At 38.6% G+C, this 26439-nt stretch overlaps 3 protein-coding genes across 3 annotated transcripts; 2 read left to right on the plus strand and 1 right to left on the minus strand.

Annotated features, from left to right (window-relative positions):
- Window positions 1–5847: 5847 nt before the first annotated feature.
- Window positions 5848–7998, minus strand: LOC112185836 (protein WALLS ARE THIN 1). Its single transcript, XM_024324161.2, has 6 exons — window positions 7640–7998; window positions 7442–7504; window positions 7224–7340; window positions 6574–6991; window positions 6236–6387; window positions 5848–6145 (listed from the first exon to the last, which is right to left on the minus strand). Exons 1-6 carry the CDS (start codon window positions 7879–7881, stop codon window positions 5983–5985), a joined length of 1155 nt encoding a protein of 384 aa, XP_024179929.1. The 5' UTR covers window positions 7882–7998; the 3' UTR covers window positions 5848–5982.
- A 643-nt stretch (window positions 7999–8641) lies between these two features.
- Window positions 8642–15048, plus strand: LOC112185834 (protein MICRORCHIDIA 2). Its single transcript, XM_024324158.2, has 17 exons — window positions 8642–8995; window positions 9104–9138; window positions 9211–9289; window positions 9371–9460; window positions 10000–10075; window positions 10421–10499; window positions 10601–10729; window positions 11530–11628; window positions 11876–11983; window positions 12068–12217; window positions 12419–12511; window positions 12876–12927; window positions 13009–13120; window positions 13682–13811; window positions 14382–14470; window positions 14606–14648; window positions 14781–15048. Exons 1-17 carry the CDS (start codon window positions 8716–8718, stop codon window positions 14901–14903), a joined length of 1767 nt encoding a protein of 588 aa, XP_024179926.1. The 5' UTR covers window positions 8642–8715; the 3' UTR covers window positions 14904–15048.
- Window positions 15049–15961: 913 nt separating this feature from the next.
- On the plus strand, window positions 15962–21819 carry LOC112185833. The gene is made up of 13 exons (XM_024324156.2): window positions 15962–16118; window positions 16213–16371; window positions 16453–16701; window positions 16792–16911; window positions 17035–17115; window positions 17509–17604; window positions 18102–18197; window positions 18567–18620; window positions 18727–18930; window positions 19014–19139; window positions 19479–19544; window positions 20029–20328; window positions 20908–21819. The coding sequence occupies exons 1-13, from the start codon at window positions 16056–16058 to the stop codon at window positions 21376–21378; spliced, it is 2085 nt and encodes a 694-aa protein (XP_024179924.1). The 5' UTR covers window positions 15962–16055; the 3' UTR covers window positions 21379–21819.
- Window positions 21820–26439: the final 4620 nt, after the last annotated feature.

Here is a 26439-nt window from a genome sequence, read left to right on the forward strand (position 1 = left end):
CATATATAAACAATCTGTTTCATATTGACAATTTTACAAGCTTATATATATTAAGTCATCCAATTTGTTTCAAGGAACTCCCACTACCTCTTTTGAGTAGTGCTTTTCATTCAAGCAATACCTTGATGATGGATTGGGCACTTTACCGAAATACCTTATTCGCCAAAGCAATGGAGCGTCATGCTTGGACAACTCCAACATGATTTGGGGTACTTATATCAATTCCAACTCCAACTCCAACTCACTCCAAATCGGCATAAGATAAGTAACTATATCTTCTTTTTTACGCTCTTGCAATTAGAACTATTGCCATGGTAATTAATGTCATGCTTCATATATGTCAAATAACTTTTAAGCATGCTTACAAACATATCACACTTGATATGCATTTATATGCTTCTGTGACTTTTTAAAGTATGCTTATAACACGCGTTATATGTTTTGGTAGCACACCTACTACACCTACACTCTATTGCCACGCTTTATATCTCAAAGAACCTTAGCATGTTTACAACAATGCAAAAAATGTTATTAGCAACTTTACTACAAGTACATGCTACCTATACCATGTTTTTATTTAAATGCAATCTAATTAAATAAACATGTGATACTCACTTAAACAAACTATGCCATGCTTGAAATGTTGTGACACTTATGACTTAGTTAAACTTGTTCGGATTACGACTTACTTGGGTTACGACTCGCTTGGGTATCGAGCATGGCCACGACTTGCTTGGGCCAAGCCCCGCATGCTCGCATAGCGCCTACCCGCTCAATTACACCTAACTTGCTCGAACACAACCCAACTCGCTTGAACATATCCAACATGCTTTAGTTAAGCCTCAAGTTCACAATGCTTCATACTATTCACCGGGAGCTACTCCAAAAAATTTTATATGGACACCCATTACACTTACAACTATCTAAATTATGCACGTTACATGGTCATAAGATCCGCATATATTACTTGCTATGCTCATTTATTGTCCTTCATACAATTAGCAAGAGTTACATATACACTATATGTAAACATATTGTCTAGCCTCCGGGCACCATACTTTGTCAAACTCTCCATACGGGAAAAATACCTAAAACGGGTTTAGACTCCACGAGTCTGTGGTCTACGACCAACCGCCAAGCGGTAAGGCAACGCCTCATAATGACAATGACTGCTACGCGGCATTGCAGTCAAGATTTTCTCCTCCGGAAAGAGTAAAGGGACAGGTTAACGCAGCCCATGGCAGCCATTGATCCGGCAGTTAACCCCCGACGCTTGGGTATGAAAGATTAGGTTCGTCACCTAACGCCCACTGCTCAAACGCATCTCCCCTCATCAAACAATTTTCCGACCATACGGAGGTCTATAACCAATAGTTGGGGACTCCTCGGAGGGCCTAGCAGGGGCCCACCCGAAAGGGCATAAGCGTTCGCTCCGACAAAAATTCTAGATGGACAACGCACTCGCACTCATTATGCTCGATAAACAGCACAAAGCTACGCTTTGATATCAACCCCGCAAGAAAACCCTCCTTAACTGGGGACTTCGAGGACTTGTACATACGGCCCAGCATAATTACCAACGGTTACGCTCATGCCTCAAGGCATCACCTACAAGTTACCCGTTAATACCTCATGGCATCCCCGAGCTTTAAAGCTCTTGCCTTCTCGACATCCCCGAGTTTCCACTCGCTTGCCTTCCCGGCATTCCCGAGCTTTACATTCGTGTCTCCTCGACATAATACACATTAATGGAACATTGAATTCTTCTACCATTTTTCATTTGCCACAAATCGAATTCGTTCCGCATCCCATTAATACGAGCTAAAACCAAACTAACATAAACGTCCACGTTTGAGTTACAAACTCTCGCATTCACGGCGTTCATGCAACTTATGCCTCACGGGTGTAACCTCATCAACTCAACCTCATTCATTTCCTTGCGCACATCACTCATTTTATGCATCATATTCACCTCATATGATTATTATTACTATGCTTACACAATCATGTGCATTCTCGATCTCAGATGTCATAAACCGATCGTACTCGGCACCATTCACATATATACATTAACATGTATCGTGCACCTCGTACATTCGGATATGCCAATGCATATCAATGCAACTCACGTACGTTGCCCAATACAACAAGCATTCTACATATGCTCATTTTTCTTGTCTTTGTTATGCAGGTTAACGAGTCTCTTCTTGCTTACGGAGTTCAGGGACTTGTAGGGGCTAGGCGCCTCTCGGACATTGTTTATGCTTGATGACATCGTGTTTATAACTCCCCAACCAAGAAGCTCCTCTCACTTGGGGACTTCGGGGAATTGTAGATACCTCTACTAACAAGGCTAATATCTATGTCACCAAACATAAACAACACCCTCGTGGGGGGCCCACAAGCCATGGTGGGACCTAACGACGATATGCATCCCATAGCCTGACGTCCAAGCTACGCCACAATGGTCGGAAGTGCTCAAGAGCTTGTCGGGAAGCCAAGTTCCCAACCTTAACAACATACTTTCTAGACTAGAATAGTTGTTTTTGTATCCCACATTGGAAAACAAGTGAAGGAAGGAGCCTCCCTTCCCTATAAAATAGGACTCCTTCCCACTTACTCATCACCCCATTACAACTCTTGTAATCTTGTTGAGCCTCAAGGCCCGACACATAGTAAAAGCTTCAAGTGGACGTAGTTTCCGGCCTTAGCGGGAAACGAACCACTATATATCGTGTCTTCACTCTCTCTCTCTAAACGTTAAATTAGAGCCTTCGGTTTCTAACATTAACACTGCTGCTAGAGGAAGATTAGCAAACTGGCAATTATTTCTTAACCAATATATTATAATGTTGAGTTGATTGCAGGAAACAAGAACTATCTTCTAGACGCCCTAACCAGAGAAATGGCAATGTTCAGTCGAAGAGATGACGATGAAGGTCACAATCCCAGAAATAGAAGAACTGGGAAAGAACATGAAACTGTTAAGGATCCTAAAGGAAAAAAAATCCTCAAAAGGTTTTTGCTAGGTCCAAAAGGACTAGCCACAACTGATCAATCTCAGGGTAAAGGATTGGCTATCCCGTCTCAAACGACAGACGGTAAAGGCTCATCAAGACCGTTGAAGTTTGTTGCTTTCCCAAAAAGTAAATCAACTCCAACCGGAGTTATAAATATTTTTAATTATGAACTAAACACTTTTGCTGATCCTGTGTTCAGAACTGGCAGGAGGCTAGCATACCACCAGAAGGCAATTTTAGATAACCTCTTATTTGCTTTTCAGGAAAGAAATAGTGGAATCATGTTCCCAGCTCTGTTTGCCCTAGTTGAAGAACTCCATGAAAATGCTAAACCATAGTTTGAAGAAAATACACAACAGAGTGCTGTCCAGAATGAAAGAATTCAGTATCTTGAAGATACTGAAAGTGCTAGAGTTCCTGTTTTAGCACTAACAGAACCAGAATGGTATGACTTTCATAATCTCATTGGAAGTCAGAATTCTGCCTCATTGCCTCCAACTCTCTTTATCATCCCTGGACCTTATGTTGGAAGATATGTGGTCAATGTTCAGAGTGAACATCCTCAAGAACACAAGCTCTGGCTTGTTGAAAACGGTTTTGTCCATAATCTTTGGACGAAGACCAATGATGATCTCAAGGGCTTACTACTCATCATAGTCAATACAGTCAAAAATGTAGGGAAAAACGATTGTATCCTCAGGCTGAAATTCAGATCAACTCCTCCATAATGGATTCAGAACAGAAATGGTGAAGTTGAATATATTTTCCCATATCATTATGTGAGGATTATACAAGGAGAATATCTCAAGCCTGCCTGTGTGGGATATAATGGCCAACCGAACTCAAGCATCCCCTGGATGAAGGCCATGTCTCTAGACTATATCCAAAAGATCATCGAAGAAGATAAAGAAAATAGATTCCTGGCAACAGGAGAAAAAATCTTAATCACCTCCTACGATCACCCTAAAGTGATTAGTAGTGACATTTTCTCGTCTCTCAAGAGAAAAGAAATTGACTCTACGCTGGCATGCTTGCAATGGATCCAGAATCTTTAAAAACCACTACAAGATGTATGCAGATACAGTCGTAGAAGATAATGAAGCTAAAGCTAGGATGGATGACAACTCTCTTGTCCTAGGCCACAATTCTGAAACAGACGAAAACATGTGAAGCAGCAGGTGTAAAAAGCACTGAAAGCAACTTTGGATTTTTCTAAAGATGTTTTTGCTTTTCAGAAAAGAACAAGGTGAAAAACATTTCACCTGAAGGAATCTGCTTTTCGCCAACCGACCTCCATTATTAAGAGCACTCACGAAAGCAGACAATAATGGAGTTGTCCTGTACATTTTAATGTTTTGAATTCTAAGTTGAGTTCCGCTCCCTATAAAAGGAGCCTTAGAGTCAGTTTAAGAGGCATCAGAAAAATGGAGCAGAATCATATTCTCTCAAAGAGTAAGAAAGCCAGAATAGTAGCAATAGCAGTGTGCTCTTCCTAAAAACTCCGAGTGTGGAGTATACTCTTTTTCCAAGTAAGTCTTTACAGTCATGAATAGTTAAACAGCGTTTCGCTGTTTACCCAAGAGTGAGACTCTGGGTTTATCAGTTTGTATTTATGTTTAATAAATAAATTCTGAAGTGTGTGCCCAGTATATTGTCACAAAAATTTATGTTCTATTAAATTTTGTTTATCTTTATTTATCTGTTTGAAAGACTGCAAATAGTTTTAAACATATCTTGCATTTACCAGAATTGTTCTTCATTAAGGCAGCAGTAATTCCGCCCTGTTAGTAACCGCTTAGACAAGAGGTCGTCAGGTGAATTGTGGCATGTTGAAGGCTAGTCTTTAGGAGAGAAAGGTTTTTGTTTATCTGCATGGTATAATAGAATTATTGCAAATTTCCAACAGTAGTCAAATAGTAGAAATTAACGGTCAAAATTAACGGTGTTAGTCTCATATATCATTTTGGTATTCGAATGCAAAGTTCATATACCATTCTGATAGTTTTCAAAGTTCATACACCAAAGTGTAAAATCACCCATATATACTTCATATACTATTTGTGATAAAATCTCTAACAGATACTCAAAACAGTATTTAGAAGTATATGCATGTGTTGTCACATTCTTGTTTGTGAGGAACCATAATGCTATATATAATGAGAAGCCACTACCATACGCCTAATTTTTCAATCGTTAGATCTACTTTTCTGCCCAATCCAACTGTAAAATGCACGGAGTACGTATAGCATTCACATGTGATTCCATATGATTGAGTTTTTTACTAGAAAATATCAATAGTATTTTTTTTGCATGCATGTGGTCCTATATTTTCTGGCAGCAATGACTGTGAATAAAGAGTTTCAATTCATTTTGCTGTCCTATATTATGAAATTAGTTGAAATAAACTAAAAGGCATCTTTCAATTACTTGGACCGCAAGATTTGTACGTTTATACAGCTAATTGTACTGTAGCTATTCATAGTGAATTATTGACATCACAAGATATTTGTAGCTTAAAACGTGTTAATAGATGATATTAACGTGTATCCAGACAAAAGAAGATTTTACATGCATCTGGGATCATCAGTGGTTTTATTCTGTTAGCATGAGATACGTACATACAGTAAGGAGTAGCAGCAAATCTTGACAACTATTCCAACAACGTACTGACATAATCTCTTGTGTAGTTAATACGTACAGTCGTATTGTATGGCCTATTATATTTACTTTTCATACATAGCTATACTATTGTATTTACCTTTCATACCTAGCTGTAGGTAGTTTGTACTTGTACATATATATCCTTCAGTTTGGCCGTAGAAGAATAAACACAACAATTATACCATAATTTCACATATTCAAAATGAAAGGTTACAGAGAGGGAAATTTAGAAGTTACAGAATGAAGAAGGAAAAAAAAAAGACAAGGCAATGAGCCAATAGGAGCAATACATGAGCTTGAACTACTTAGAAGAGGAACCGAGAAATGACTGAAAGAGAGAGAATTGTTCATCTGCAGGCATTGATCGGTGAATTTCACCATTTTCATTGCCAAACTTGCTCTCTTCATTTTTCCCCCAGACCACCAGGTAGAGTCCGGCTACGATCAATACTGCTCCAATAATGCTGAAGTACATTAACAAACAAAAACCAATCAGTTGCAAATTAAGAAATTAGTCAAGAATATATTAGGTTAATTAGCAGAATGAAACCTACCCTCCCAAGTAGAATTGTTCACCTAAAATGACTGAGGCCATTAGAGCTACCAGTAATGTCTGTAGAGGCAGGTACACTGAAACGAACACTGGGCCTCCTCGTTCAATCACCCATATCTGTAATGCAAATGCCATTGCTGAAGCCACCACTCCCTGCAACCACAAACATAAATACTTCCTCACATTCTTCTGTTACATGCTATGAATTGCTATAAAAATTTCAGATCACATCATTAAGGTCGTGACAGTTGATTTGAGCCAACTACATTAGGCAATTGTCGCATTATAATGTGGTCTAAAAATATGGTTCATCTAGCTATTATTAGTTTGCACACTAACCGCGTAGAGAATAGCAACAACTTCACCACCAGAATGGATGACCTGCCAGGCTTGGGAATCTCTCTCTACAATCCCCGCGATTGCAGAACATTGCAGAATGCCAAAGAAGCAAGTAAATGAGGTGACTGAAAGGCGAGCTGGGTATTTCTTCAAAACCGGTGCTTGTAGCACAATCCAGCTAGACCAACACAGGCAATGACCAATTAGACATATGCATCCCAAGGTCCAATTCTTCTCCTTGGCATCTCCAAATGATGAGAACAGAGAATAAGATTGGTTTAAATATTGTGAATCACTTGGGGGTCCGTAAATTGTTGGCCCTTTGTAAATGGTTATGACTGAGGCTCCAGCAACAGAAGCCAGAGTTCCAAGCACCTTGGCTTTGCCATCTTTTCTATTCAAGTGAACTTGTTCAATTCTGTAAGACATGTGATAATGATTAGAGTTCTGTCTGGCAGTAGTTTTGAAGATTTAAGTCTGAAATGCATTTTAAGTCTGATACTGTTTGGAAGATTTAGTTGAGAAGTGTTTATGAGTTCTATGTTTTCCTAACAAAAGCGTTTAACTACTAGAAAACAAAACGCTTCCTGCAGAAGCATATACAAATGAGCTAGCACGAATTGCTACAAGACTGATGGAACAATATTTGCCTGAATAGTGCAGCCATGAAAAATGTAATTGCAGGGACTGCATTCTCTATTGCAGAAGCAAATGTTGGCGAAGAGTTTTCCAAACCCAAGAGGTACAATCCTTGATTGCATGTGATCCTGACAACAACCAAAAAAGGAATCAATTAGCTAGCAGTCTCAACTACTAATTCCTAACAATGTCTACTTTTGGTGCATCTCGATAATATATAAGAACATACCCAAGAAGTCCCATGAGGAAAAACTGCATGACAAGGCCAAAATTTAGTGGTGGTCTATCTTTCCTGCATGGACAACATAGATGCATGTTAGCCAGTATTGCAAAGATAAAGGAGCTCAAAAATATAAATAATGTCAGACTGAAAAAAAAAAAATACTAAGATGATTTTTTTTGTAATTTGGCTTTAACTACGTCATACTTCTCTAGAAAGTATGCAAAGGGACCGAGCAGAAGCAGCGCGATGATGTTCCTGTAAACTGGGAACACAAGCTTGCTTACACCCATGTTAAGCACAGTTCTGAGGATGACATGTTGCCCTGCATAACTGAACTGCAGGGCAGTCAATGCCATGTGAATCCGGGCACGTTCAGTCATCATACACCATAGTCTCTTGCCATGAGCTCTACTAGTACTTGATGATGAACCAGCCTCATCAGCCATTGTAGCTGATACTCCAAATTACACAGGATTGAGTATCGAGGAGTATTTGGCAAATGGTTGAGACTTCAAAGGCATAATGGTGCTATTTATAATCAAGAGTTCAACACTGTAGTGTCTAATAATATAACATGTCAAGACTGTTTGACGAAACACTATTCAGAGTATTCCATTTACACATGCCTTATTTGACTGTCCTATTGACTAAATCTGTTTCAGACATCAGAGGCATGAAAATACAAAACTATGAGAGTCAGCAATGACTATGACTATTGACTAGAGTTTCAGTTGCTGTCCTATATGACAACAAGCATCTTACAATTACTTGTCCTTCAAGCTTCAGTGGATTGATTCTCAAGATATGTTCCTTAGCATATTATAAATATTGATGCATGCAGACAAAAAAAAAAATAGAAAGGGTAACATCTGCTTTTACCAGAAGTTTACAAAATACAAACATTCAAATATGAATTGTTGGATGATGCTAGAATGGATGATTGGAAAATTTGGAATGTGTGCGTTGCAAATAAATTAACAAGTTTGTTCCTTCCGAACATATAATAAAATTAGAATAATACCGAGAAAATTATTTAGCATGCCTCGAAGTATGACCGCATAATCGAGAAAAGAAATTAATCAAATTTGGGACATTGGAAAACAGAAAGGAGAATTTCAATAAATAAAAAACAGAAAGCACCAAGCAAGCGGCCCAAGCCCAAGTGATGAACACACCCTGACTCTTTCATCCCAAAACGCAGCGTTTTACTCCAAATTCTGAAACCCGTAACCTGAAATGTGCTGCGTTACTGTGATTAGAAGTTTAAGACCCTTTTTGAAATGTCGACCCAGAAATCGAAGGGAGCTCCCGCCGCTCCGGTAGAGCTCGACAGCAGCGACGACGAGAACGCCGCCGCGACGCCGAACATCACGAAGAAAATTCCGCCGGCGGAGCCCGTCGGGCAGCAAACCCTAACCTCACGTAGCTTCTGGAAAGCCGGCGACTATGTTGTGGGCCCCTCCAAGCGGCCGTCTCTGGCGAAAGGGCAATTGGAACACGCGCGAGTCCATCCCAAGTTTCTTCATTCCAATGCTACTTCGCATAAGTGGGCTTTTGGAGGTAAAGCCTTAAGGTTTTGCTTTATTAGGGAAATTGGTTTTAGGAAACCTGCCCAATTTTCAATTTTCAATTTTTTTTAAATTTTATTTATGAACTTGTTATTTGCAGCCATTGCTGAGCTGTTGGACAATGGTGTTGATGAGGTAGGCTTTTATGCATTGCATGCTTCTGAATATGAATGAAGATAAGAAACTAATCTTTAAACTTTAATTTAGATACAAAATGGGGCAACTTTTGTCAGTGTGGATAAGATTGATCTCAAGAAAGACAACTCTCCGGCATTACTTTTCCGAGGTATGGTTTCGTTGTGTTAATTGCCAGATGCGGCTTGTTTAGAAGTGTGAGGAGATTTGAAATGGAATGGTTTTTGTGCAGATGATGGGGGTGGGATGAATCCGGAAGGTCTCCGCAAATGCATGAGCTTGGGTTATTCTACAAAGAAGTCAAACACAACCATCGGGCAATGTAATCACAACGAACTTCTTGTTTTATTAGCCGTGAGCTTAGTTTGATAGAGTGTCGTTTGCATTATGTGTTTATTTTCAACAAAGTGATTCTTGTTGTTGGACTTATGTTCAAGCAACCTCATATCAAGCTACGTTTTTGCATTTCTTTTGTTTCTGCTGGAGAGATGATGCCAAATCTAAAACAGTACCCTTGCTCTCTAGAGTCTAAACTGAGGAGAAATTCATCCAACCGCACTTTTTGACTATATAATGAGATGTTGGGTACAAGTGTAACATTGAAAACATTTCAGCTTTAATTGAATGAGGTTTCTAGTGTCAAAGAGGGTTTGGAAGCACAAGTGTTAACCCCAATTGTGTAACCTACAAATAATTTTGTTTTATAATGCTGTAGAGGTCCTCGTGATTATCTTCTTGGTAAAACATGCTTAATGCATTCTAGGTTTAGTTCATGATTATAAACTTTTCTATTTGTGGGTCATTCAAGTCATTTGTATGTTTGTGTTCGCCTTGAAATGTGACAAGTATATTTGTTTTCAGATGGTAATGGATTCAAGACAAGTACTATGAGACTAGGTGCTGATGCCATCGTTTTCAGTTGTGCAACTCATGGAAGGTATTTTAAGTTTCTGTTTTCTTCCAAATCTGAAGTGTACCTGAGGGCTGAGGCAATCAATCCCCCAACCTTTACTATATTTCTTTCTGCTACATCCACACATCTTCACAACCTTATGCCTAACTTTGTTGATCAGCACATCGAGCCTTCTAACACTGAAGGTTCGAAAGCTTTAATTTAACTTGAGAACAATTGGTAATAGGCCCCCCTCATGCATATTTGCATTTGCTAAAAGTTTTTACGTAGAATAATGCATAAACATATCATCATTTCAAAGTAATAGACCTCTTTTATGAATAATTTGAGTGTTTTATGACTTCTTTTGCTCTTACAACTGTCTTTTAGCAAAGCTACCCAGAGTATTGGACTTTTATCTTATACGTTCCTACGGAGAACTGGGCAGGATGATGTTATTGTTCCAATGGTATTTTTTTGCTTATTAAAATTAAGCTTCTTTTTCCCTTCTTAAACCTTGAATATAAATCTGTATCCGCAATTCACACTTCAGTTTGGTTTCAATTGCAGATTGATTTTGACATCTCTGGAAATTGGGTTCAACCAATAATTTATAGCTCACAGGATGACTGGTCTTCTAATTTGAAAACAATCCTTGAATGGTCACCCTTTGGATCAAAGGAAGATCTCTTGCAACAGGTATGTTAAATTTTATGCTTTTCATAGATATTATACAGTTGTTTTCATTGGAAATTATAGTGAGAGATTTTTTTTTCCCTCATCTTTTTTCTTCTAAAATCCTGCTAATATTTTGTATTCATCACCGAAATAAGGTTGATGACTCAAACCAACTCCAGTTGAAAAATGTGGAGCGTCTACTCTTATATAGTAATTAGAAGGGGTCATTTACATATGTTGTAGATTTATCGTGTTGTTTCTTGCATAATTAGTTGCCCATTCACTGCAGGCTCATGTTTCCTTAAGAGATTAGAACGGATAGGAACAATCCCATTGTGGTATTGCAGGGAGAACCTACGCTCATCTTCCTGTTACTCTGATATCCTTTGAGGGAATAGTTGTAAATATCTAACATTTCTAAGACCATCCAATTAGTGCCTTTAACTTGTCCAATGTGTCATGATGCCATCAGCTCCTGTTCTTCTTCAACCACAATAGTAGTTGATACATTAAATGAACAGTCCCATTGTGTTATTGCAGGAGAAACATATGCTCATTTTCCTCTTATTTGAGGGATAGTTGTTAATATCTAACCTTTGGAAGGCCATCCTATTAGTGCCTATACTAACTTCTCCAACTGGCCATGATTCCATCAGCTGAGTTCTTCACCCACAATAGCATTCATACAGTGCAATCTGCTTAACCAAAATAATTTAATAGCCTTTCATATGACACTGCTTTCTTTTTTTAGGTCACTTTCAAAATCTCTCTAGACAGTTTATTTTTATTTATGTTTTTTTTTCTTATATGTATTTTGCCAGTTTGAGGACATTGGAGCTCATGGAACAAAAATAATCATATACAACTTGTGGCTAAATGATGAAGGCGTATATGAATTGAGTTTTGATGATGATGATGAGGTATGTTATCTAAATTGAAAAAGGTTGGAGGGAGTATAGTGGTATACTATATTAGCTGGATCTCGGGTTGCAAAATTAGCAGATGAATGTTAACAATGGATATGATACTTTCAATTTCAAAGGTTGGAGGGAGTAAACCTGTCGTGAAATCACAGATAGTCTGTGACTATGACTTAGATTGAAAGCATTTTATCTTTTTGTTGACTCTCTGATAGTATTTGTGGCTCTTTGTTGATCTTTGACATAGGATATACGGTTGAGAGATGAAGCTAACCATGGGAATTTGACCAAGTTAAACAAAAAAACAGTTGACCTACAAAACCATGTGTCATATCGTCTCCGCTATTCATTGAGGGTAAATTTATCACAATAAGTTCTTATTCTTTGTTCAGCATCATTTGTTGGTTAAGATGATTCTAATAGTTATTCTTTTGCTCAGGCATATGCTTCCATTCTGTACCTCAGAAAATTCACAAACTTCCAAGTCATTATAAGGGGAAAATCTGTACAGCAATATGATATTCAAGATGACTTGATACATGTAAAAGTGATAACATATAGGCCTCAGCTAGCTACCATGTCAAAAGAGGTAAGGTTCATAGTTCAGAGAGATGCATCAATCCTTGCTAGTTTCTTTCTTCTTCCATGCAATATAGAAATGTGTGTGTGTGTGTACTTGAGGTTATAAAGCCTGTACTCTTAAGTGTCGGAATAGAAGACATTGCAAATTTTATTATTTTGAAAAGATAAACAAATAAGGAATTTTAAAGATTTGATTTTCTGGTTAAAGGTTTCAGTGGAAACAACCATTGGATTCGCAAAAGAGGCACCTGATCTTGCAGTTAGTGGATTCAATGTGTACCATAAAAATCGCCTCATCAGGGTATGTTGATAGTGCTGAAGTAAGCTTTCTCTTTATTTGTTTGTTGTTGTTCACACTGGAAATTAATATTTCTTGAATCATGTATGTATGGGAGGTTTTGAAGGTTTAGGCTGGTACCATGTGATTGGTAGTGAATGCCATTCTGATTCATGAAAATCAATATCCAGAATTTAAATATCAGTCGCACAGAATTTATCATGTTTCCATCTTGGGACTTCAATAAACATATTTACTACAAAGACTGAATCTGTTTATTAAAGTCCCAAGATGGAAACATGATAACAATGCTCTGGATTTTGTAACTGCAGACCAGTGAATTTCCGTTTAGTTTACTAATGCAGTGAGTTTGTTCACCATTTTGCAGCCCTTCTGGAAGGTCACCGCTGATGGTTCATCGAAAGGGAATGGTGTTATTGGTATGATTCTTTTACTCTGCGTTCACACTGTAGATGCTTCTGAGCATTCAGTTCCTTATTGCGTAAATGTACATATCACAGGAATTCTTGAAGCAAACTTTATAGAGCCAGCACATGATAAGCAGGACTTTGAGAGATCGTCATTGTTTATCCGTCTCGAAACTAGGCTGAAACAAATGGTAATGGATTATTGGTGAGTTAAAACTTCAAAATTTTGGATTTTACTATGTCTGGAAAAGCTTGTGATAGCCTCCTGAATGTGGCATCCACTCTCGTCTTCTCATTGTTGAGGATCCCAACTTAAATAAAATAAATAAATAAATGAGTAAAATACACTGGTCAATAAATTATCCTCTAAAAAGAAGCTGTGAGTGTTGAGTTAAACAGAAAAGAAAAAAGAAAAAAAAAGGTTAATGGAGCCTTCATCCATTTTAAAGTGATCCAAGGAAAGAAACTTCAATTCCAAGAGTTGGAGCTTGATGCCACTAAGGTCTATACATACATGAAACGACTGGCTTGTGGAAGCAAAATGTGGTATCCCTTTTCGATTCAAGCATCAGATGTATGAATGAAGTAGGTCATGCATCAGAAACATGTGTACAATCTTATGATGCATCTTTACACACACACACGTTTTAGTGCCACACACACGCGTTTAGTGCTGTTCCTTCCTTTCTGTGATGTGATTTCCTGACATATTTTTATGATGCATCTTTACACTTCGTTGACTACTGGAATTTTCTGGACAAGACAGGAAATGCCATTGTCACTTTGTGGGCTATCAACCTCTTATTCCTAGTGAGCTTAAGCTGCACAGGGAACGTGCTGTTAAATCTTCTGGGGGACCAACACCTATTGATGTCGATACGAGTGATGGGCAGCATGTAAGTGGACACTGAACTGGTTTTCAAAATTATTTGCCAGCATGTAAACAATACAAAGATTTCATTCCTGATAGTGTCTTACCCCTGGTTATCTGAATCTATACAATCAACTTAGGTCAGAGACATTCATGGTTCTTGCCATGGATGGTTCAAATGGTTGAGACAATTTTGTTGATGAGTTGCTGGTGTTCATTTTGTCTATGACTAATTGTCAGGTTTTTCAATGTGCTGAAACAAGTTTTAGTTGAAACAACTCTACTTTTTAAGTAATGAAAACAAGAATATTTATCCAGTGTGTTGGCAACCAATTATCACTTGATATCCTTAAAAATTGAGTACATGGGCATAGCCACTTGAAGGTTTAGCATGGCAGCAGGTCTTACCACATTCATGTTCAAATGAGCACTTTTTATTTTGTATTTTATTTTTTAATTAATAATGCCATGTAAAATCGGCAATGGACCAACAACAGACCTTGCCCTTTTAAGCACTCTGATTTTCAGAATTATTGTTCTTGTTTTTAATTTTCCTAAAGTTCAGAATGCTTAGCATTGTTGAATACCGTTGCAGAGTCCACAAGAAGTAGTGATGTCTGATGGCAATACAGAGGGCATGTCAGTTGAGGAGATATGTGAGGAAAATATACAACTCTTCATGAGGTATGCAGTTAATTTTATTCTGAACAGATCCTTATTACGAACACCTCTAGCTTCACCAGGCAGGTTTTGATGGAAGTTTAGGACCTTTGCTTTTGTTGTTGTTGCATTGAACCCAAGAAAATCCCTTTGCTACAGGTATGAGGAACATGTGAAGAAGGAGGATGAGTTGAAGCAGACGGTATGTATAACTTGCAGCCGAATCACATCTTTTTGTTTCATGGTTTCCAGTTGGTAATAAGAACAGCATATTCTTCGAGTCAATTGTCTAATGCGATACTTGGTTTTGCTTTTTGTTTCGGGAATAAAACAGATTAACAACCTAAAGAAGGAGCTAGAGTTTGCCAAAAGGAAGAAGGATCAACTTGCAGCATATCTAGAGATCAAGAGGAAGCAAAAGGCAACGCAGCATCGTAGTGCCCAGACCAATGCCTAACCGATCATGATCCGAAAATTGTCAACTGTAACTTTTTGTAACCGTAACAGAGAGTGAACCTCATCTAACAGTTCTCATCCTAGCGTGTAGATAGACCAGACAGTCGCTATTAATATAATGCGATTCCATGCCTCGGCTTCCATCCTCCCCTGCTTGCTTAACTCTACAGAAACTGCAAAAAATGATGCTCATAAGTGATGTTTACTTTGGGAGTAATTGACGTAGAAAATTTTGGTCAATCGCCGTTATAACTATATGTGGAAAAATAAAAAATAACATCTCAGACTTAAAGTTTCACATATATATAGGCCTGACATTTGAACCCGTTACCCGCTAACCCGCACAAAACCCGCACGCTAAAAGCCTGCACGAACCTGTCCAATTATTAATCCGTGCTGAAAAAAGCCTGCACGCCAAAAACCCGCAAATTAACGGGTCGGGTCGTGCTAAACCCGCTAGTCCCATTGGAACCCGTTAAATCATTTCTCAAAATTAAAACTCTCTCTACTCCGCTTTCTTTCAGCAATCCAAGTTATCCAACAATGGCTTCGAGATAGCCGACTAGCCTCCGCCCTACCTCTCTCTGCTTCATCCACAATTTTAGAGCAAGAGAGATCTGAGCTGGGATTAGAACTGAGCTGGGATTGGAATTTGGAAACAAGTTCTGAAACAAGGTACCTTCATTAGTTCATGTTCATCTTCTGCGAAAGAAATCTGAGCTGAGAAATTCTGTCTTCATTAGTTCATGATATATATATATATATATATATATATATATTTTAAGCTCACATAAAAAATAATCACCAGGTGTGGTACCAATTGTCTAGAGCTTTTGAGTCTTAACTCCTATCATTTTGTGGCCAACAGCAGGATTGAGTAGCCTTTGAAATTGTGTGCTTGCTGCAGCTGAATGGGTGTATTTATTAACTCGCTAACGTAATTGAAGTGACTTTCAACTCCACCCGATCATAAATAAATAAAATAATCGTCCTCAATCTGTAATGACGTGTCTTGCCTTTCGCATTAATCAACGTGGCAGCTAGAAGGTGTTGTCGTTTGAGGACTGGACGACGGTCTATAAGACTCTTTTAAGTCCTAGTCTCAAGACAGAGAGCAGCTTTGGCTCTGCGAGTTGTCACTGGAGCGTTCAAGATGAGGAAGCGAGATTTGGCCATTCTCATGCTCTCCGCTTTCGCTATCTTCTTCTCTCTACAGGTCCGCCCAAAACCCTAACTCCCTCACCGACTTTTTCATTTCTATCTTCTTCAATTCTCTCCGATTGACTTTTGCCTCCTGTAAAATTTCTCAGCACGAGGGCGACTTCTCCTTCAGAGAGGCATGGATGCACCTCACCGATGACTACCCCATCAAGTACGAAGCCGACCGCCTCCCCCCGCCGATCGTCGCCGATCTCAACGGCGACGGCAAGAAAGAAGTCCTCGTCGCCACACACGACGCCAAAATCCAGGTCTCACTCTCTCACTCTTTAACCTAATCTCATAACAACTACGACGCTTCACTGTCACTGATAACCTCTATTCACTGTTAGATTCTGGAGCCTCATAGTAGGCGTGTGGATGAGGGATTCAGTAGTGCTCGTGTTCTTGCTGAGGTCAGCCTTTTGCCAGATAAAATCCGAATTTCCTCCGGCAGGCGTGCGGTGGCGATGGCCACCGGAGTTATAGAGAAAGTGAGGCCAGGGCAGATAGCCAGGCAGGTTTTGGTGGTTGTTACGTCGGGCTGGTCTGTAATGTGCTTCGATTCTAATCTCAAAAGGCTGTGGGATGTTAATTTGCAGGTTTGTACCTGCAACTTTGTTCATACCTTGACTATCTGTTATATGATGATGATGTTTATTTACATGTGTGCTCTTATTGGCATTTTGTAGGAGGATTTTCCGCATAATGCTCACCATAGGGAGATTGCCATTTCGATAACCAATTACACTCTGAAGCATGGGGATTCTGGATTGGTGATTGTTGGCGGAAGGATGGAAATGCAGCCTCATGTATGTTGCCGACTTTGTTTTCATCATACTCTTCTTTGTAGTTGTTCATCAAGATGACTATGAATTGTCAAAAATTGATCAGTTCTTGATTCTCGTAGAAATAATTTACTTTGCCTTTTGCAGATTTCCTTAGATCCCTTTGAAGAAATTGGGATGGCAGAGAAAAGTGCTGACCAGCATAGAAGAAATCTAACTGAAAAGGAGGTAAAAAAATATATTTTTGATTTTGCATGGAAGTGTTTATTAATTTTTTTTTTTTTTTTTTCAGTATTGATGTTGTGATTAGTGTAGATAATGTGATTTTGGTACTTTTCCAATTACTTGACCATTTTCTTCTTGATTTAAGGAATATCAATATACATGTTCCTTTCCCTTATTGGCCTCTAAATACATGAGCTGTGCTTTTTGTATTTCAGTAGTTTGCTTACTGTCTGCTCCTCACTTTAAGTGGCATGTGCCTATTTTTCATTTTTTGGGCCCCCAGCTCTTTAGTCCCCTAAAATAGATTGAGCTATACATGTACCAATAATACGAGCTGGGTGCTTTTTATTAATTGTAGAATATTTTGTTGATTTCATTTTTCTCTCTCATTCTTAGGCATCTGAAAATTCAGGAACTGTGGATTTACGCCATTTTGCACTATATGCTTTTGCCGGTGGTTCTGGCAAAATTAGATGGACTAGAAAGAATGAGGTCAGTTATCTTATTACTTTGTGTTTATATACTTTTTGTTTTGGCATTTTCCTTCGTAATGTTATAGCTAAAGGAATGTTGAACTAGGGAGTCTCTGCTCCTTCTGGAGTTCTAGTACTATTTATGTCTTGTGAGGATAGGTCTTTCTACCTCCTTTCTTTCTTCAATTATTATCTCTACAACTTGGATCTCATATGAGTAAGTCATAGTCTCATGGAGAATTATTGAATGTAAAAAAGTTGGAACTATGTTTAGTATGTGTTTGGTTTTAAGTAGTAACTAAGCAACCGTTATAATTTAAGCTTCAATGTGTAGATCCTTCAGCTCCTCCTCAGAATTTTATCCCTCTAATGGGAAATTATATATCTTAAATATAGGAAAACTCCAAAGGATAAAGTGCCTTTACAAAATTTGTGGAATATATTTCACCTTATGATTATTTGAGCTCTTTAAGCATCTTTTTGCCAAGTATCTGATCCTGTTATTTGGTTGTTTAGAATATTGAAGCACATTCTTCAGATGCATCACAGTTGATTCCGCAGCACAACTACAAACTTGATGTTCAGGCTTTGAACAGTCGTCATCCAGGAGAAGTATGTTGTGAATCTCTTCATGCCTTCTGAGTATTGTGAAGCATAAAATTTCATTATTTGTTTGAATTCTAATTTGTGACAGATCTGAATATGCTTCCAACCCCCCCCCCCCTCTCTCTCTCTCTCTCTCTCTCTCTCTCTCTCTCTCTCTCTCTCTCTTCCTCCTCCCTCTCTCTCTTCCCTTCTCTCCACACACACAGAGAGTTGGATCTCGAGCATGAACACCCACAACACATCTTATTTCAGGATGATTATTCATCTTGGTCTATAAATATTTTGGGTTCTTTCTTGTTTGGACTGAATTCATTTCATATAGAATTGTTGTTATATTTCTGTGAGATAAGCATCCTGATACATGCTAAATTGTAGTTTGCATGTAGGGAATTCAGAGAATCAATCCTCGGAGTTATGCCACATCATTGGGTATTTTAACAACGCTGTCTTTTATCCTATTGATTTCACCCTTGTTCAGCTTACTGTATTTTTGCTGATGGCGTGACTGGTTTGTGAATTTACATGTCATTATCAGGATAGAAGAGAAGATACTTTGTTGAAACTTGCACACTTTCGGAGGCACAAAAGGAAAACATTGAAGAAATCAGCTGGAAAGAGTATCAACTACCCTTTCCATAAGCCTGAAGAAAATCATCCTCCTGGAAAGGACTCGACAAAAAAGATTTCAAACATAATTGGAAAAGCTGCCCAGTACGCTGGTTCAGCAAAATCCAAGAAGGTGAGATTTGTGAACCCTCTTGTGCGGAATGGGTTGCTTGTATATACGAACTTCCTTTTTAAGCTGTTTATTTTGCGATGCAGCCACATCCATACATCCCTACCATCACAAATCACACTCAACTTTGGTGGGTCCCTAATGTGGTTGTGGCTCATCAAAAAGAAGGAATAGAAGCTGTTCACTTAGCATCTGGTCGCACTCTTTGCAAGGTAAACCAAAACCCCACACAAGTTTCATTTGTAGTGCCACATTCAACGTTTAATACTTTAATAGTATGGTCTAATACCCATAAACACAACTTTCTTTGTTTTATTGTACCTATAATACCCTTAATGTGCTCAGTCCTTCAGTTGTTATTTTATTGATTTTCTGTTTTTTTTTTATTTAATTGGATATCCTTTGTTGATTTTAGGTACACCTTTCCTGCTTATATCTGACAATTGGATATTGCTTCTTTGGTTAAACGATGCTTGGGTTGTAGAAAGTTTATGTAATACCGGCATTAACTAGCTCAGGGTGTAATGCAAAATATTTATTGATCTCTGCAGCTTAATCTTCAAGAAGCTGGTCTTCATGCAGATGTAAATGGTGATGGAGTTCTAGATCATGTCCAGGTGCACATTTCTTTTCTTTCCATTGTTGGTCTCTTGTCAATTACTCTAATTTGTTTTGAACAGCCAAAAAAATGAATGTGAATTGCTCACTGGATGTTAGGATTTGGTGTCTTTCTTCTGAGGTTCTTTGATGTACATAGAGCATGCCAAGTAATATTTCATATTACTCTATTTAATTATGCCCTGCAATTATATGGATAATATTGATTCCAAAGCAAAATTGTAGACATTCTACGATAAGTGATTGCAACAACCAAGAAAAATGCTAGTTTACAGAGTCAATTGCCCCCACATTTATAAATTTCAGAGTCCATATCTGAGCTGTTGATGTTTTTAAGTGGATGTGGAGCACCATAAAGCATACACAGGAATAAATTGTGTTGCATATGAAAAGCAATTATATGGTGACTACATATTTGAAGTATATTTTCTTATGGCTGAAATCTCTGTGATAAGTGTGAGATAATATGTTTCTTCTCTTCAGGCTGTTGGTGGAAATGGCGCTGAGCAGACTGTTGTTAGTGGATCCATGGAAGTGCTACGTCCTTGTTGGGCTGTTGCAACCTCTGGTGTACCTGTGCGAGAGCAACTATTTAATGCTTCTATATGTCATCATTCAGTTTTTAACTTATTCCAACATGGAGATTATTCTAGAAGCTATGGTCGAGCTCCTGATTTGGCTTCATTGGAAGTAGCAACGCCAATTCTCATCCCAAGAAATGATGGCCATAGGCACCGCAAGGGAAGCCATGGTGATGTTGTCTTTTTGACAAATCGTGGTGAGGTATGCATGCTACTCTAGGTTCTTTTTGTATTCTTGCTATGGTCATCTTGAAATGGATCTTTGTTTGGATTACCTAATCAAGGTCACTTCAGTTCTCATTTGAAGACACAATCTGACCAAATACTTGTTTGACCAAATTGGGACAAAAGTGGGGGTGTATTCTAAATTTCTGTTGTTCTGAGTAAATATTTGTTTCACCATTATGATAGTCATATTGCTCCAAAACTAGCTAGAATCTTCAATGGTGGGACAAAAGTCGGGTGTATTCTAAATTTTCGTTCATCTGAGCAAATACTTGTTTGACCATTATGATAGTCATATTGTTCCAACAGTAGCTGGACTCTTCATAATGGTGGGAAAATTTTGGGTTGTATTTTAAATTTTCATTGATCTCCAATGTGTCACCATTTATTATGCCTATTATGAATTTCTTTTAAGATGGATTCGGATGATTATAAATCTCAATAAATCAAATGGCCTCCACAGGGATCACTTGAAAAATTCATTTGTTAGCCTGCAAGGTACAGAATAATGTTTTCTCATGCGGAATTGGCATCCTAAAAGTTCTATTTCTCTCAGGTAACATCCTACTCACCTGGCTTGCACGGGCACGGTGCTGTTTGGAATTGGCATCTGTTAACGGGTGCTACATGGTCAAATCTTCCATCTCCAGCGGGGATGATGGAAGCTGCTGTGGTGGTCCCTACACTGAAGGCATTCTCCTTGCGTGTCCATGACAATCAGGAAGTGATCCTTGCAGCTGGAGAGCAAGAGGCTATCTTGATATCACCTGGAGGAAGTATTTTAACCTCCCTTGAGCTTCCAGCACCACCTACCCATGCCCTGATTGCTGAGGACTTCTCAAACGACGGGCTCACTGACCTTATTCTCGTGACCTCAACTGGGGTGTATGGTTTTGTTCAGACCAGGCAACCAGGGGCCCTCTTTTTTAGCATACTAGTTGGTGTCCTCATACTTGTGATGGGAGTCATATTTGTCACCCAACACCTGAACTCCATAAAGGGCAAACCTCGTCCATCTGGTCGGTGAAAGTAGTTGTGCTTTCATACTAGTAATTCATCTGAAGACTGCCACAGCCCTGATGAAAGCTAGACGAGTTCATTGTTTCTTCTTTCGATAAACAAATTCAGAATGGGCATAAGCTGGTGGAGGGGTATATCGTTTAAACATGGGAACAGCATCTCATCAAGGATTTCCCATCTTCTGGGTATGAAGGATATTACAAGCTGCCGTACACTAGCTTTAGTTGCTTCCCTATGTTCGCTGTGATAGAGAACTGTACCGTTCATTTACTCGTCAGATTTTTCATGTAACAGCATATTTAGACTTACGGGAAATATAGAAAATTTTGGTATATAATTACAGTATTCTGTGTTCACTTCGACTATGCCACCTTTATCGTAAGTGTGCTGCTTATCGTCGAAATGCTTGATTCCTTACTCTGGAATTGATCATCTTAGTTTGGGTTTATGAAAGTGCATACAATGCAGTTGGATAGCATTGTAGAATATGTATTTGTACTATTTACCGGCTTTGTTCTTCACGTTGTCAGAATATGTTTTTGTGCTTCAGGTCTGGCTATTTTGTCCCGAGGACAGACTCTTATTGACTATTCATTCGTAAGCTGAATAGTGTCCGCTTTTAATTTTTTCTTAAGAGGCTTCCGAGAATTCATTCGTCTAAAAAGGGTGTCCCAAAATTTTATAGATGAGGATTTTGCCGCTGAATGGTTTCGTTAGCAAAATGTGTCCTTTATATCTTCTTTTTTTCATTTTTTTTTTGGGTGGAGCATTTTGCCGGCTGAACCAGTGATGCGAGAGATCTCAAAAATCTCAATCAAATTTAATACCGAATGATGTGGCACATTCTACATCATTAGATTGACACACTTTATATTTTTTACATATTAAATTTTTGTTTTCAGAAATATATTTAATTAATAAAGACCCCAAAACTCAAAGAAAAATCTTTCTACAACACATCAATATTATATCTGTCTTTTCAATTCAATCAATTTGATTGGAATTTTATTTTAGATGATCACATCAAATTTACGCATCTGAGATCTAACAATTAAAATTTGATTGATTTGGAATTATCATGTTTTCAGGTGGAGAGATTCTTACATAGGACAAACATACCACGTTGTGGTGGAGCAGCTCAATCAAAACTCATAAAATTTTAAGTGTGTTCCGAATTTATCCTTATTAAAATAAAATACCCAAAACTAAGGATCTAGTGAATTAGGAGCGCAAATACTTTGTCACTAAATCCTTAACAATCCATGACTCTCGAAAGAGAGCTTTCTCCTCCGCTTCCTCTCTTTGCTGGTGGAGGCAGTGTACTTTCGATCTGGAAGGATGGCTTTGCCTCCTTCTATGGTCCAAACTGTGGTGGTGAAGACGGGCTCCTCCGTCGAAATCTGCCTAAATCTCTCTCTCAAGCTTCTGATGGCAGAAGTGATGGTGATATAGTGTTTGACCGGCTCTACAGAGGTGTGCTCGTGGGGGAAACAAATGGCGGCGCTTGGTGTCAACAGCAGTCCTGGGCTGTAGTGTCTGGATCATGTTGGGGAGCTGATGGATCTGCTCGGATATGGAATTTGGACTACAAGAGGCTGAGTTTTCCGGCTGATGGTAGCGCTCTCTGGCATGGCTGGGATCGATCGTTTCTGTTGGAGGACAACAGGATCGGTGGTGCTCTCGATTCTTCTTTGCCGGCAGAGGTGGATGACAGGCCGACTTTGGGCTTCGAGTATGGTGGTGGGGTTCGTTATCTTATGCTAGAATGGGATCCGTTTCTGTCCAGGTTTCTTGCTGGTATGGGTGGTGGTCTTCAGGAAGATGCTATCAGTGATGGTGGTTGTGCCGGTGTCAAACTTCGGAGTGGTGTATGGCGGCGGCGGCTTGACTGCAGTCTCATCTAGGGTTTGCCCTAGGTGTTTTAGTTGGGCCTGGTGTTGGGCTGCTAGGGTTCTGTTTTGGGCCAGAGCAGTAGTTTTGTCTTTAAATTTTAATTTAGTTTTGGGCCTTCATTCATTTGTGAATGATGGGCGGCCTTTTTTTTTCTTTCATTGAGCGGGAGAGATCGCAAAGAAAAGAGAGACCTCATCGTCCCCATTGGGGTTTTTTAATCTTCTTCGGGGCTCTGCTTTTCTTTGTTTGGGCTTAATCCTAAAAGGTGGGTGTGCTAGGAGATTACTAGTTTGTTTGCTCTTTTAGTTAGGAGTGACTTTGTAGTAGTTTCTACGGAACGGTTCTTTCTGTTGACCCCATAGGGGTGAATCGTTTTTGTATTGCTTGCTGAATTACATAATGGGATGACCTCTTTTACTCAAAAAAAAAAAAAAGGATCTAGTGAATTAGAATATTGATGATTTGATTTTGATAATACGATCTTGAAAGCCTGAAAGGGATAAAGAAGAAACCAGGAAGATAAAGGAAGCGGGAGGGGATCTATTCGTTTGTTCATCTACCCAAGATCGATCTTCAAATGCCCTAACAATCCAAGTTTTGCTGCGTCTCCTTGTTCTATTGGAATAATAGAGTTGAAATAAAGAACATAAAAAATAGGGGAGTGAAGATTTCACTCCCCTATTTCATTTTTTGTTCAAAATTCTCATAAAAAGATAAAATTTAAGTTAGTAAACACAAAATATAAGTTACTAAAAAAAAAGAAACATGGAGTATAGATTGTAAAATGGAAAGTGTGGATTTCACTCCCCATAAAATATGAGGCTGCTTTGTTATTCTACAGCCATGGCACGAACATCTGCACAAAAGAGAAGGAGGGAGAGTAGGAGACGATGGTGGAGAGAACCTTTTCTATCTAAAAACATCTTTTTAATTGAATATGTAAATTATTTAATTTAATATAATGACAAGATGAAAATTTGTGATTACATGTCAGCTGCCACAAAATTTGGTAATTATTTTTGGGATCCAGCATTTTTCTATAAGAAATTAAGTTTCACTTTCATAACTGCATTTTAGAATCCATAATTATTCGGTAGTGAAAATGAAAAATAAGCTCACCTGATCTTTGCATTTGATCTGAGAATCTAAAAACAAAAAAAATCCAATTTCTGAATTTTGCGGTAATAGTCTGCATAATGAGAGAAGCTTCAGAACCAATTTAACCTGATATTTTGAGCAACATTTTTTTTTTCTTTTTCTTTTTCATTCGTCCCTGAGCATGTGACTGAGTCCTGATACAATATATTTCTTGTAAGATATCCGATGAGAGAACAGTAATAATTTGAAATTCCTTGGTGGGATATGAATCAACTAAAAGTAAAGGCTTGGTCTGGAGATGTTACAACCAGAAGAATATTTACTGGGCCATTGAAGAGACGATTCATGAGATGATAAAACAAAGCTTTCGTCTCTACGAAAATAAATATGTGCCTCAAAAGTCACAGCTCCTCCCTAACCCCTCCTTTTTCAGTTGCAGAGCTACCTTCTTTTTCAGGCTGCTTTCAACTTAGGGATAAACCCAATTTTGCTTCATCTACTCCTTTCGCTCTCAGAAGCCAGAAAAAAATAGGGCTTGGAATGGAACAGCTCAACAGCTAGAGTAGTCAAGTAAAGCAAAACTTTCTGCAGCAAAGCAGAGGCGATTGTCCAATAAGATTGCTTCGTAACTTGGGACCACGATTACAATAATACCCACACCACGCAGGGAAAAAAAAAAAAAAAACATCATGTCTCTCTTGGGCTCACTCTAAGCTCTACAACCCTAAAAACCCTAGAGCTGGGAAAATCATGCCGAACCCGCCTGCTTCCTATTGCCCTAATGTTATGGTAATTACCATAACAAACCCTAGAGGGGGCTATGCTAGCTTGCTCTCTTTGAATGCATGCCTCATTGGTCGCGGTGCCTGTGGCTTAATAGCTAGGCAACCCGTCTGTGTTTTTTCTGGAAAAATAAAGAAAAATCCAAACAGTGCCTCTCTGCAAAAAAAGACATTGCAGAAACCTAGCTCATTCATATGGATCTATTTATATAAAAATACATTGCCCACTGGCTAAGCTGATGAGGTCTGCTGGTTTCAGGAACAATTCTGACTATGCTGAGGTAGGATTGCTCACTGTTGCATGGGAGTCAAGAACATAATCTACATCTTGTAGCCCAGACGTGCGATGTGATGACAGCATTGGAAGAGTCTGACTAATTATAGGCACACTTGAGAATCTGAGATATGAACATTTTGATGCAGTTGTGTAACGCTGCATACCATAGGCCCCTGGTAGGATTAAATTGGTTCAGAAGAAGCATGATTAAAAATTAACCTTAGTTAGGTAAGTGCACTGATAATCCAGAAGCTATTTGTTTAGTGATTTATTGTTTCTTTTGACATTATGGGATGACGTCGCAAGTTTTTGCAATCTCTCCACCGTGTTGCGGTGCCAATAACCTACCGTTTATATAGTTGGACTCGATGGCAATTGCATTTTCTTGTTACATTTCATGCATGTCTAAACTTCTAAATCAGTCAAAATTTGAGCTAGGGTACATTAGAGACACTTGGATTAGTTTTTCAAAGGAAAGAGTGCTCGCCATATCTAGTTCACGATTGAATTCGTCCTTACAAAACCTGCTTTAGAAAACAAATTATAAGGCGCTTCTACACCTACATATACAATGTTCATAGTCCAAATATACCTAGTCAATGAGGAATTACTTTAACACAATCATGATAAAAAATTGGACCAACTAAAACCAACCAATATATGTGGGGGATGTGCTTGAATGGTAGTAAAACTTTGATGGGAGGGTAATTAGGCACCGACAGAAGCACAATGGAGATTCGAAGACAGTTGATGATGATTCCCAAAGTAACAAAAGAAAATGAATTGACGGATGGACGGATGGATGGATGGATGATTCAATTCCCGACAAGTACATTTCTAGGAATTGGAATATTATTTTGTGCTGGCTAGCTAGCTGCTCAAGGAAACATGATTCTGAGTGGAAGTTTTTCGAGCCAAAAAATATGGGCGTCATATTCATCATCATTATTTCTGGTAAAGTAGCCTCAATAATTTTTTTGCATTGGGAATGGATGATTTTCCACCCTTTTTGTTTTTC

Source organism: Rosa chinensis, chromosome 2 (assembly GCF_002994745.2).
Source record: "Rosa chinensis cultivar Old Blush chromosome 2, RchiOBHm-V2, whole genome shotgun sequence".
NCBI classification, from domain to species: Eukaryota; Viridiplantae; Streptophyta; class Magnoliopsida; order Rosales; family Rosaceae; genus Rosa; species Rosa chinensis.

Coding starts and splice junctions, on each gene's coding strand:
- LOC112185836 (XM_024324161.2), bottom strand. CDS start 7,881: ATGGCTGATGAGGCTGGTTCATCATCAAGTACTAGTAGAGCTCATGGC. Junction 7,505..7,639: donor TTTGCATACTTTCTAGAGAA/GTATGACGTAGT, acceptor TTGTCCATGCAG/GAAAGATAGACCACCACTAA. Junction 6,992..7,223: donor TTCATGGCTGCACTATTCAG/GCAAATATTGTT, acceptor CATGTCTTACAG/AATTGAACAAGTTCACTTGA.
- LOC112185834 (XM_024324158.2), top strand. CDS start 8,716: ATGTCGACCCAGAAATCGAAGGGAGCTCCCGCCGCTCCGGTAGAGCTC. Junction 10,730..11,529: donor AGGAAGATCTCTTGCAACAG/GTATGTTAAATT, acceptor GTATTTTGCCAG/TTTGAGGACATTGGAGCTCA. Junction 13,812..14,381: donor ATACGAGTGATGGGCAGCAT/GTAAGTGGACAC, acceptor ATACCGTTGCAG/AGTCCACAAGAAGTAGTGAT.
- LOC112185833 (XM_024324156.2), top strand. CDS start 16,056: ATGAGGAAGCGAGATTTGGCCATTCTCATGCTCTCCGCTTTCGCTATC. Junction 16,372..16,452: donor CACACGACGCCAAAATCCAG/GTCTCACTCTCT, acceptor ATTCACTGTTAG/ATTCTGGAGCCTCATAGTAG. Junction 19,545..20,028: donor GAGTTCTAGATCATGTCCAG/GTGCACATTTCT, acceptor TCTTCTCTTCAG/GCTGTTGGTGGAAATGGCGC.